Source organism: Eurypyga helias, unplaced genomic scaffold, assembly GCF_000690775.1.
Source record: "Eurypyga helias isolate BGI_N326 unplaced genomic scaffold, ASM69077v1 scaffold7800, whole genome shotgun sequence".
In the NCBI taxonomy this organism is placed as follows: Eukaryota; Metazoa; Chordata; class Aves; order Eurypygiformes; family Eurypygidae; genus Eurypyga; species Eurypyga helias.
Window position 1 is genome coordinate 8,109 of NW_010226215.1, and position 12,828 is coordinate 20,936.

General features: G+C 50.1%; 1 protein-coding gene across 2 annotated transcripts in view; it reads left to right on the top strand.

The window, feature by feature from the left end:
* The window catches only part of P4HA1 (prolyl 4-hydroxylase, alpha polypeptide I), a 23,589-nt gene that overhangs the window by 3,854 nt on the left and 6,907 nt on the right, over positions 1 to 12,828 (top strand). The window contains exons 4-8 of one of the 2 annotated variants that reach the window (XM_010152085.1): positions 1,588 to 1,725; positions 4,103 to 4,342; positions 5,453 to 5,643; positions 6,159 to 6,335; positions 8,971 to 9,041. In XM_010152085.1, the coding sequence (XP_010150387.1) occupies positions 1,588 to 1,725; positions 4,103 to 4,342; positions 5,453 to 5,643; positions 6,159 to 6,335; positions 8,971 to 9,041 (817 nt within the window). Of the gene's footprint in view, positions 1 to 1,587; positions 1,726 to 4,102; positions 4,343 to 5,452; positions 5,644 to 6,158; positions 6,336 to 8,970; positions 9,042 to 10,120; positions 10,192 to 12,828 lie in introns of both variants that reach the window. The other variant, XM_010152077.1, reaches the window with a different exon arrangement.

Genomic DNA, 12,828 nt, shown 5'->3' on the forward strand with positions numbered 1-12,828 from the left:
TCATTCGGGAACAGGATTCAAAATAGTTGACTGTGAAAGAGGCTTAGCAGCGAAGAAGCTGGGATGTGACTGTATTTGTCCTGTGAGAATCTGTCTTAGCTACTGACTAATACCAGGTGTAAGTTTGTAGTAAGAGATGATAACAAAGCAGAGCTTTCAAAAAGGACCCAGGGTTAGTTTCAGGTAAAGATTTGGCACATTCGGCTTCCCGCTCGTGGCTGCGAGCGACTGAATAGGCCAAAAGAAAAGGTTATTCACCTGTTAGCCAGAGAGCTGGGCCAGTGCCCCAGTGCATCTTTACTTCTTCTTCTGGACTTGGCGGGGGGAGAAAGAAAGAAGGAAAAAACAGGACTGTGTTTTAAGGAAATTGTCAGGAAAAACGAGAATATTGATAGAAGCATAGTAAGTAAAAGCAAGGATGGAAGGAAGTGAAAGGATACGGTATCTTCTTGAAGCTGGAACACCTTTCCATAAACTGATGGCATTGTCACGTCTGAATAGTTAAAAAGAACTACTGAAGGGTGGCAAAAAAGACAAATTTGGCCAGTTCATTACTTTTTTGGATGGTTTTGCACCTGAGTGTTGCCTCCTTTGTCCTGTTTTCATCACGCTGCTCAGTTTCTGCTAGATGGCCTTTACAAACAGCACATTGGCCTGCCCTTTAGCTAACACTGTAAAGCTTGTTGTGCTTCTGGATCTTGGGACAGAAGCGTTTGTTGAGTAGCAAAGTTGCTTTTCTGAAATGCCCGAGTGGCTGTGGGTTTGTTCCAAGTGAGGTCCTCGTGGTGCACTTGGCGGGTGCCCTTGCCTTTGGTGGCTGCGCCTGCCAGGATGCTGGCTCTGCCCTCCTGGAGCGGTGTTGCCCTCAGCAGTGCAAACAGCCCACCAACCTCTAGACTGTGCAGAAGGGGAACAGCAGCATCGGTTCTGCTGCTGAAGAGAGGAGAAGCTGCTGGCTGTACAGGAGAGCCATCAAGTCACAGCAGGAGCGGTGGGTGGGTGTGCACCGACAAGGAGGGCGAACCTTTCCTAACAGGGGAGACGATTACCTGTCACCTGTGACTGGGGAACAGTTCCTAGAGACAGTATCCTTTTGCTTTGTCAAAAGCTGTTTGCACTTAACATCAGCATTTTTGGTTGTCATGTTTTTGTTGACCAGCTGTAATCCTTACACTGCTCTTCTTAGCACTGTGTGGTTTTTTTCCTTTCCTATATGATGTGTAAATTCTGTGTTACTAAGTGAAAAGCCTTTTGGAAAGCAGATTGAGCAGGATGGTTGCAAAAACTACCACTCTGTTACCTGTAATGCTCTCCGTGGGGGTGGCCTTTTGTTCTCTGTAACTTTGGGGTTTTTTTTTAAACCTTTTAAGATAAAAATAGCTTCTGAGTGAAACTGAAGGGGTACTCCTGTCCTGTAGAACCAAACTTACGGTGTTTGTTGGTGCTCTTTGGGGCTAATAGCTCTTCCTGACCTATTAATGGCCTTTCCTGAAACATTACCTTTCCCTGGAGTAGGGAGTCACTTCATTCATTGAGTTTATGGAATTGCCAGGGCAAAGGAGGCCAAGTGTTTCCCTGTCTTCCCAGGGTTTATCTCCAACATGACCATCCAGCGGCAGTTTTTTCCAAACGATGAAGATCAGACTGGCGCAGCCAAAGCCCTCTTGCGGCTTCAAGACACCTACAATCTGGATACGGACACCCTCTCAAGAGGGAATCTTCCAGGTAAGAGGCATTGTGATGTTCTTTTCAGAAGACACTGAACTTTTACGAAACACCCTGATTACAGCTCGTTTGACTGTTTCATCTCTAACTGCGCGGTGTGACGGTACCAACAGGAAAACCTCTGAGCTAGGTGGTAATTAATGAAAAGCAGCGTGATGCGGGTTGTCGAACACGGGTTGGTGTAGGTGTCCGGTTTAATTCTGCCACGCCTGGAGAGAGAAGCCTCTGGCTTCAGGCTGCGCCGGTGAGGGGAGCCCAGGAAGAGCTGCCCCGCTGCGGCACGCTGTCGGGTCTGTGGCCGGGCAGAACACAAGTGTCTTTCGGAACGGAGACTCTTCCTTTGTCCTCACTCACTCTCCTCACGTGCTCGTTTTCTGCTTGTGCTAGAACAGGAGAAATTCTTTGTGGTTGAAGTCTGCATCTTTTTTCCTAGCTACAGTAAGATAATTCAGCGTTAATAGTTTTTAATAAGAAATAATAGCAGTAAAACCTTGCCTGGGTGAGGGTTTTCCTTGCGTTGAAGTAGTTGTGCGCTGGCAGGCAGCTGGTTTTGTCGCACAACGTAACGTGTTTTCCCAAGAGGGTTTTATCGTTCATTATCCCTTTCCCTCTCACGGGTCGGATGGACCTTTCGGGTTGGGAGCGACTTGGGGTTCTTTGAGCTCAAACTTCATGGCATGTATGAACTGAAAAACAAAAGTCAGAGCGCCTACACAGACCTGAGCTTATGTCATCTTTAGGTGTATGTGCAGGAGAAGACATGCATCTTCCTTGTTAGCAGACTCTCTCTGCTGAGTTTTCCTTGTTTCCTCTGTTTGAAAACAGTACTGTGCCAACTGGCGGAAAATCAGCTCGGTGCAATCCATCTGTGTTTTTGCAGGCACTCATTGTGGTCAGATGCCTAATAAAATTAAGGGTAATTGGCTTTATATGTTATGAGGTATAGCCTTGCTTTTGGGTTTAGTTCAAGGCTGTCGCAAAGACCAGCAGATCCATCCTGATGCAATAAGCCATTTGTGGTGCTTTTGTGCCGCCTCAGGAAAGCGGGAAGGCGAAGTGCTTCAGGTGGTGTCGTTTAGTGGCTCTTTGGGAGCGATGCGCTGCCCAGACTCCGTGTGATGGAGTGTAATTGCAGAACCTGAAAGCTCTAGAGTGGAAAAGAGGGTCAGTCTCTTCAGGGCTCTGGAGAGGAACATCCGGCACGGTCGCTTGGTTGCGCTCCTTGTCTTCCTTCCCAGGGCATTTCTGTTTGGCCGGGTCGCCAAGTTTTCATCAGAATCCTGACCACTGTGCTGTCGCTCGTTCATCCCCTTTCCCGCATTACAGGCTGTGCTGTTTCTTTCTATTAATTATCAGCCCTATTTGAGGATTGCTGCCTTAAGCACCCTTTTCAGAGTTGCCTTTTCACGCGTGGGTGTTACGCTGCTTCTCGCCGCACCGGGCGATGGCCCTGTGACCTGTTTTCCCATGCCAGAGGGTCTGTCGGAGAGCATGCCGCCAGCCCCGATTCCCTCATCCTTGTGGCAGTGTTTCTGAGCTTCAGCCTCAGGAAACAAATCCCGGGCCGTCATGGGATTTGTGAGGTGTTTAATCAGGGAGAAGAATCAAAGTTGTTTCTGTGATACTGCTTTTCGTGTTCTGGCTCTTCAGCTATTTCATCTTCTTGAGGCACGTCTTCGGCAGAGTTTCCCTGTTGGAATGCAGCTGGGGGAGCTGCTGTTGGACATTCAGGATGTATTAAGAACGTAATTTTAGCTGTAAAACTGGCAGGTCTTGTTTCCTTTTTACAAGATTAAATTTGGTTTTTCATTGGGCCTTAATTTACAGTGGCAAAAATAGGAATCTGTAATTTGCTTACTAGGGCTTTAATCTTTCAGAGGTCTCTTGAAACTGTTCTAAAAATGCCTAACATCAGAAATCGTGAGCAGCTGGGAATTTACTGACTGATGTTTTCTTTTTTCCTCCCCCGCTAAGTTGTCGCTAACAAGATGCGTTTCAGTAGTGTTTAGAAAGCGGTGACACGGTGCCTTTGAAAACAGGTTTCTGAAGCTTCGTCTTTGGCTCGCTGTTCCTCTTGATTAAAGTGTTGGGGGTTTTGAAGAAGGAAGGCTTTATTTTCTTTTATTTTCCGCTAATGGTAAAGACATTGAGCGAGTTGCTGGCATTCTGGCAGTGGAAAGCTGCGTCTAACCGCTGCCGTCTTCTGCCAAGGATTTACAGGCTGTAGGCACTTCGGGCTTCAGCAAGTCGCCGACGCTGAGGACCGCAGCGTGGGCAGGAATCAGCTGTGCCGCGGAGAAGAAGAAACACCTGAACGTTGCTTCGGGGAGTGGTTCGGCGTTGGGTGTAAATTCTGTTTGCTTTGCTTTAAATCCAGGTGTGAAGCACAAATCCTTTTTAACGGCCGAAGACTGCTTCGAGCTGGGAAAGATTGCCTACACTGAAGCCGACTACTACCACACCGAGCTGTGGATGGAGCAAGCTCTGAAACAGCTGGATGAGGGAGAAGTGTCTTCTGCAGATAAAGTCTACATCCTGGACTACCTGAGCTATGCTGTGTATCAGCAGGGGGATCTGGGCAAAGCCATGATGCTCACCAAACGCCTCCTGGAGCTGGGTAGGTGGGGGAGCGTGCCGCTGCTCCGCAGGATCCGGCTCTGTGCTTGTGCTGGTGTTCGGTCTTGCGTTGGGGTTATTAAAAGGGGGTGACTACTGATGCTTCCATCCACTTCTTGGTGTAGTTTGCAGTAAAACAAGACTTGTGTTACCCTAAGTAAGGTTTTACTACCGGTTTAAATGGGCAGCTACAGTCTAAACGGCTGTGTCGCAAAGTCTCATGGGTAAGGATTGCTCCTTTCCATGGAAGGAGCTTCTGCCTCCTGTTGGCTTCCATCTACCCATCTTAGTCATTACTGCCCGCAGTTGGCTGTCTCTCACTTTCCTGTGTTGAGATTACCTCCCCTTGGAGGGAAGAACAAAATGAACGAAATTGAAACTAAGTTAGCAATGCTAAAATCTCCGCGGATTATTCAGGGCAAATTAAGTGTACTTGAGCGAAAAATACAGGGCACAATACGGCGAGCAGTCCGTTTTTATGAAATACAGAAAGTATTTATGCTTCCGTAAATATTCCACTGATTGACTGTACGAAGGATGCCTTGGGAAGTTCCGAACTCAGCCTAATACAGTAAAGGCTAACGAGAACCATTTATTAATGAACTGAAGCAAATTCTCTAAGTTCAGTGATTGGTAAAGCTTTGTCACCGGGAACCTTAATTCCCATCAGGGAAGGGTTTAGGTTTAAAGCCAGTCATGCTGTCCCAGCTCTCTCCTGTCCCATTCCCCTTCCCTTTCCCTCTCTGGTCAGACTGGCCAGAACGGCCAAACCCTTTTGCTTAGCACCTGGAGCCCTGCGTGTACTGAGGATCCTGAGCTCACAGCGAGCGGTTCCCTGACTGGGAACACGTTGAGCTTAGCTCCGAAAGCTCGCCGCATGTTTTCCTGCGGACGCGTAAGGACGCATGCATGCTGCAGGCTAGCGTGGCTTCCAGATCCGCTTTAGTTGTAACTCTCTGGTGAACGCTCTCAGACCAGAATAGATGTTTCTAATTTTGGTTTGAGGAGCAGCAGTGTGCATCTGTTTTGCTTTTTGTAAATAGGCTCTTCCGGATCCTTCTTCACAAGCTGGAAACCCGCCAGTGATACTTGTCTGTTTCTTTGTCAATAGATCCTGAACATCAAAGAGCAAATGGGAACATGAAATATTTTGAATATATCATGGCTAAAGAAAAAGAAGCAAATAAGTCCAGTACGGATCCAGAGGAGCAGCTGGAGAAGGAAACTGAGGTTAAGAAAAAGGATTACCTGCCCGAGAGAAGGAAGTACGAAATGCTGTGCCGTGGGGAGGGTCTCAAAATGGTAAAGTGGAGTAGACTGTTTTCAAATGTCTGAAACCAAGCGTAGCACAACAATGTCAAGAATCTGTGTGTGGCGTGAAAGCGAGGAAGTTGTTCTAGCAGTTGGCTGAGCGCGTGGAGCTGAGGATTAGCACGTGTTGGATTTCTTCCCTCTTTCGTTCTGCCCAGTAGACAAAAAAATAATGCTGCCCTAGGCACTGCTGGCTCACTTGGACGCGCTACGTAATTGTAATGAACTGAGTAAGCGTGCTGCGAGTCTAGATTTACTAGACTTGAACGAGGGTGGGTTTTAGTGAGCGTGTTTCATGGGACTGGGTAAAGTACTGCTTGTAGTGGTACTACAGGGTAACGGTCATGTGCTGAAAGTGATGGTGTCTCCAGCTTCTAAAGCGCGTCTTTAACTTGTAGCGTAGCATTAAGGTAGGGACAGCATTCTCACGACGTCATCTGCTGCTTTGGAGATGTTAACGTCGTGTGGAAGTTCTCTGATTATCTCTCGCTCCACCTTGCTTTCAGACTCCTCGGAGACAAAAGAGACTCTTCTGCCGCTACTATGACGGAAACAGGAATCCTAGGTACATCCTGGGCCCTGTCAAGCAGGAGGACGAGTGGGACAAACCTCGAATTGTTCGCTTCCTTGACATCATCTCCGACGAAGAGATCGAAACTGTGAAAGAACTAGCAAAGCCAAGGGTAAATGCCTTATGCTTCTTTGCCTTTTGGAACCGTAGATCCCGTGTGTAGTTTTCTGTGTGAGTGCGCGTGACTTTCTCTCCCCTTGAAGGCAGCGGCGTGCGCCGTGGTCTCGCACGTTGCTTTTCTCACCTCGCCGTAGCTCTCGGTGACGTGCTCTTTGAAGGAGACTGGGACAGCCGGAGATCCTGCGTAACTGAGAGTGGTGCAGGATTGGCAGGCAAAATGCCGGTGCGTGGTTTCAGCACACGCTGTTGGAAATGAGGAGGAGAACGTTCTGCGATGGAAAACAAACACGCTGCGGCTAGGTTTCCATGCAGTACGCCTGTCCCCTGGTTTTTGTTTGGTTTTCCGCTGTTTTTCTTTTTGAATTCTGTGTTTGACGAAGCTCTGTCGTGGAGAGGAGTGCTGGCTAGGGAGAGGCAGTGTTGCTCCGCTCCTGCAACGCCACGTGATGATATGGACCAGAATGGATGGTTTTATTCACCGTTCAGGATAAGACTGACTTCTGTCTCCCGGCTTCGACGTTCCCTGCAGGTGAAAGAGCTGTAACAAGGCAGTGCTTCAGCAGGGGTACTCGGCCTTCCGTTCATAGTTGCAGCTCATCAAATCCTATTTCAGAGCCTGGCTGCCAAGGATCTTGTTTCTGAAGGCAGAATCATCTGGGGCAGCTCAACGTTGAGAGTGAACAGGAGTGTCCGGGACACACTGAAAACTGACCAAGTTGCCTTCTGTATCCAGCTGGTGCGACTCTGCGCCTCGGGGTGTGCCTTGAAGGTGTAGTCAGTTAAATTGGTTGACACTGTTCTTCCGTCAATTACCAGTTACTCCTAAAGTAAGATTTCAACTGTGGAGATACAATTTTCCTGCTTTTTATCTTTGTTCTTAGTCTAAAAGGCTTTTCATCCAGAGAAGAGAGCTAAGCAGATGACAGTCGGGGGAGAAAGTGCATTAAGTATAGGATGAACAGTCAGCTTGGTGTGCTGCAAAGGAAAGGGGCCGTGGTCATACGTGGGCACGTGGAGGATAAGGCTGTCCTTGGCCACTACACCGAGTACTGCAGAGCCCAGGGGCGATTTTAAAGCTTCCTAAAGGCCGATGTGTTGTATTCGTGAGGTAACATTCCGAACTGCAAGCAGTTCTCTCCGCCTACCTGCAAAACATCTCTTCCCAGCCTCGCTGTAGGTGTGAACATCAGAGCCCCGTTGGTTGTTGATGATTAAGCCCCTTTGCTGCTGCAAAAGCTCTGGCGTTATGTCTGAGGAGTATGGCCGAATCACTTCTTTATAGAGTGAAAATAAGTCCTAGTGCTGAAATTAAAAACCTGTATGGATCTCTGAAACATAGCTGTTTGAACTTCTAAATGCGCAGAGATAACTCTTTTCCTGTCGAAGGGTTTGGCTCGTGGTAAAGACTGGCAGGTTCATATAGTTCATGAATGCAGAAGCATCCATGTGCTGTTCGTGTTCCGTGATTATCCTACGGCTGAGGCCTCGCAGGGCTCAGCGCTGAGTGTAGCAAGAGGATTGTGGGGTTTTTGAGGCCGAAAGGTCATCTCCTTCTCCCCGATGCTCGGGATTTTACTGAGCTGGCAGCACCAAGCCGCGTTACTCGGCTCTGGGAGTCCTGGTTGTGGCTGGATTGCTACAGGCGTCTGCATGGGGTGAGAGGAGGGGCGATGTATTGGACATTCCCAGCACCTGCTCGTTAGTAGGCGCGAGGAGGCCTTGGCGCACTTTAACAGTAGGAAACTACTGCTTCCAGTTGCTGTGGGACTCTGTATGCTCCTTTGTGCCTGGAGTTCCAAACTGTGGAACTTCGCCCACAACTGGGGCTCTGCAACTCAAGCTTCCCAGTTGTGAAGGATGGAGAGTGTCCGATAATTACGTGAACGAAGTTAAACGGCACGCACAGAGTTCTGAATCGGAGCATTAATGGACGGCATCGTCAAGTGAACAGAGCACCACGGAGGGAAAGGAAGGCCTTGACCCAAGAGTTCTCGCTCTGCGTGGCAGGAATACAGCGTAGACGTGTCCACGGGCTAAGCCGTCGGTTTGTGCTGGCAGTCGGTGTTACAGGAGTCCAGTGCTGGCGTAGAAAGAATCAAAAGGATGTAGGCTTTTACTCGTTTTGTGCTTCTGCAACACCGCAGCGTCGCCTGGATTCAGCTGAAGTGTAAAAACTCCTCTCGGAGTTTTACTCCTCTCCTCCCATGCGCGGGACGGAGCGCTGACAAAGGACCGATTGTGCATGTGCTGTGGTATCCCACGGCATCCAGCGGTTGTTGCAGCGTGAAGGAAGTGAACGCTGCTCATTTACTTTATTCAGGCGGCTGTTCGTCTCGCTGCAGAAATGGAAACATTCCTTCCTGGGAAACCTGATCTCCTCTAACGCTCCGGTTAAAAAAGCAAAGCAAACCAAAAAGCTCTCTGAGTAAAATGGGAGATTCCTTCTCCTTCCCTATCCCTGCTTTGTGAAATCCCACCCCCTCCGTGAGAGCCAACCCACGGCAGGAGGTGGCTGGGTGGCTGGCGTGGCGGCTGGCGGGACGTTTGCCCCTAGGCTTCTGAGTGGCGGCTTGCTGGGATGCAGTGCGCGCTTTGTAATGCGACTGTTCTGATGGTTCGCTTCACAGCTGAGGCGAGCCACCATTTCAAACCCCATAACAGGAGCCTTGGAGACGGCACATTACAGAATTAGCAAAAGGTAAGAGAGCTCTATGCCAGATGTCTTGGGCCTGTAATGAGTGCGTACATTCTGCTCATTATGGGGAAAAAAAAAAAAAGAGGTGGCCGAAAAAGCTTTGGCTTTGGAGTCTACCGCTTGATTGCGTGCAGGTCTGTAACAGGCTGTTACTGCTGAGTTTCTCCGGCTTTTCCTTCAGCTGGAAGTTCTGGGGGCGTGTTTTGATTCCGTCTCTTTGGTCACCTTCTCAGTGTGTTCTCCGGTGACGGTCGGTACAAGGAGCGGGTCTCTACAATCAGTTTGAAAAACACGTGATGCTGTAAAACCTTCAGTAGAACCTAGGGTGTTTTTTCTTACATTCCCTCACCGACCAAAAATTGTCCTCCCTTTCCTTGCAAAACCAAGCGGACCGCTTACAGTGCCTTGACGCCTGTAAGAGATGTGTTAGGTTGCTGCCCTGCCTGGCAGCCAGCGTGGCCCGCAAAACACGTCCGTTAGTCGCACGGCATCTCCCTCTCTGAGCTAATCCCCTTCTGGGTGGGCTCCTTCACCTCCCCCTGACACAAACCTGGCAGAAGGCAAGCTCCTTTTCACTGGGCTCCACGCTCTTTCCAGCTTGCCTGTTAAGCACTACAAGCCTTGAATTTAGCCCGCGTTTTCCAAAATTGGCTGGCTCCACAAGAAACCACCTGCCCCCCCGCCCCTCCATCCTCCCCACCCCGCTTTTAACCGTGGTGTTTGAAGAGTGGCCGCCCATTCCATCGGCGTTAAGCCGGAATGCTGAAAGGAGTTCAGCTTCTGGCTGAAGGGGAATTGTCCGGGAAACTCAGCATCACAAATTACTTGCAGAAAGTCTCTCGTTTAAAACAAAACAAAGGCAAAAAAGGAGGAAAAAAGTGAAAGGACAATTTAACCAAATTTTTCCAACCAATTTGTTTGGATTTGGATGTGGCAGCTTCAGCTTGTGTTGCCCTTCTAACATTGCTAACGGAAGAGCATTGCCTACCATCCGGACCAATCGGAACCCTTTCAAACCCCTGTGGCTTGGCACAAAAGCAGCCTACTAGGTGGGTAAGCCCTTGTCCTTTCTCTTTTTGTAGCTGAGCCGTGCTACTGTTCATGACCCTGAGACTGGGAAACTGACCACAGCCCATTACAGAGTCTCTAAGAGGTAAGGGGAACGTCTTCCCAAGGGGCATACCCCAGGCTGAGGAATTCTCTTCTGGGACTGCACCGCTTCAGCTCCACGCGTGGGGCGGATAAGGATTTTGCGTAACTTTGCTATTCTTAGTCTCTCATCAGAGGAAAGAGGGTGGCCCAAAGCAAATGGAGCTGCCGTTGAAGAAAGCAAGCGCTCTGCCGAAGTAGAAACCGGTTCTAGGCGTCCGTGGTAGCCGGACGAAGCGCGCTCTCTTGCTTAGCATGGCTTGTCCAGCGCCGCTAACATACTGAAAGGGGTCCTGCTTGCGCCTAGCATGGCGGGAGGGGCTGCCTGTGTGGCTCACCTCGGTCTTGAGACTCGCTGCTTAGAACTGGGCCCTGGTGAGCCTCTGTAACCCCGGGGAACAGCGCCCGTTAAGGCCGGTCGGTACCCTGACAGAATTCCCTTCAGCAGCAGGCAGGGCTGCTTCCTCACCAGAGCGCGTGCGGGTGGCGGGAGCCCTTTGGAAACTGCCTGCTGAGCTCCTGCCTGTTTGCTCCCTAAAACTACCCCCGCAGACTCCCTCCTGACTGACTTCAGGAACGGGCATCTTCCTGTTTGACGTGCGTGGCGTTTGATTTTTTGTTCTGGAGTTGGAAGTCTGTCCGCGCCTTGTCTGTCTTGGGTACCTGTGAGCATGTGGTTTAAGGCATTTACTCGGTTTGGGGTTTTTCCTGAAGAAACTCGTTAATCCATTTGAACGCGGTTTCTGTCAACCTTGGCGCTGCAGGAAGTAGAGAAGGTGACCAGATCACTAACGGATTTGAGAGGTGTAATTGGCCCCTCTTTAAATAGCTGATCCTTAGTGAAAGCCTGGAACGGAGCCTTGCGTTTAGTGCCCGCTGCGAGGCCCTGAAAAGTTTAAGGTTTGGGTGTTCAAAAAGCTGGCACTCTGGGGCTGCTTCCAGCACACGAATTAAATCCGATTGTACCCAGCTAAGAACCATGGGTAGAAACATCTCTCTGCTTGAGCTGGTTCAGCTTCCAGATGAATCATCGCTCCTGAAAACCTCCCCCAAAATGCTCGCTTTATGTCTTTAACAGAGGACTGCTTCAAACATTCCTTCCTCGCGAACGCGCTCCTCCCGTACGGCCTTCCTCGCGCTGAGGGGACCGCTGTTGGCTGGGCGGTACGTGGCAGGCCCTCTGAAAGGCGGCACCTCGCCAGCAGCTGGAGGAGCCACCCTCAAGCCGTGCTGCGTGCCGTACCAGAATAAACTCAACCCCGCCGACGCCGCTTTTAAAGAAGCTGCCTTTTTTTGTTGTCCCTCCCTCCCCCCAGCAGCCAGCTGGAGCTGGTAGCGTATGATGTTAGCGTTTCCACTTCAGAAATGCCACCCTCTGCTCTTGTTCGCTCCCCCTTGTCTCGCTGCTGGTACTTTCTACGCGCTAAGTACCTTTTACGAAGTTTTTTTTAACGTAAATGCCGGTATTTCATGTGACCCAAGCAGTGCTGGTGCCAGAGCGACTAGCGGGGCTGGAGGTGGGCTTTTTGCCGGATGAACCCTTGGATGGCATATAGCTCTGAGCAGTGTTCCAGGTGGTTTTCCCTAATATACTGCTTAGTCTAAAATTATTTCTGCGTCTGAGTCTCGTGCTACTACAATAATCCCTAATTTAGGAGAGGGAGGAGTAAATGTAATTACTGCTAGCTGCTTGCACTGGGTCTGAAAGATGTTAGCAGCCAGCTCTCGGTGTGAGGAGAGGAAGAGCAATCCCCCAGCGTGAATTCGGCACGCTCGTGACATGCTCTCGATTTCTGTAACACCGTGGCTTAGTTCCTGGGTCTCTTTTTACTGAGCCAAGCTGGACCCCAGAATACCGTGCCGTTGTAGTCAGGGAATTTGGGGGTTTGGCGTGGTCGTTACTAAGGAAATGCCAAATCCCTCGTGTAAGTAAAGTCACCCGTGTCTGAAACGGCCCTGCTTGGGTCTTCCCCAAAATAAGCTTGTCCCTTTTTGTGAGGAAGGTGTGTGCCCGCAGCAGACTTGTAGGGGTCAGCTGGACAAAACTGTGACAGCATGCTTGTCAGGTGAGCAACGCAGCTGAACGGAGGGACCGGGAGGAGTAGAGCCCTGTGCGTTCCGCAGGCCACGGAAGCGGATTTCCTGGCACTTATGGGGTTAAATCACGCTGTAACCCTCCACGTTCCACACCGTGTGCCTCCCAGCAGAGCGGCTGGCCCCTAAACAGGGGTTCAGTTCCCTGCTTCCTCCACCTCGCACAGACTTTCTTTGTAGCCTTGGGTAATTCACTTCTACTTCCCAAAATACGCCTGCTGCGGCATGAAAGGATGCGGTGGTCTGGCGGAAGAAGCCACTGCAGAACCAGTACAGGGCGAAGGCCTGCTTGTTGCTGCCCCTGGGTGGTGTTTCCCTGCCAGCCTTGGTGTGTGGGCCGGGCAGGGGTACTGAAGCCCACCCGTGGGAGCTGGTGGGGCTTCCCCTGCCCACGGTTAGGATGGCTTGTGTTACCTGTTCAACGTGGCTGCAAAGCATGTGGCTGCATGGCTGCTTTTTTTTGGGGTGGGGGGAAAAACGCTTCCTGTAAGTACTCCTTGGGTTCTCCTACCACCTCAGGTCAAAGGTCGCGTGGTAACGCTTCCCT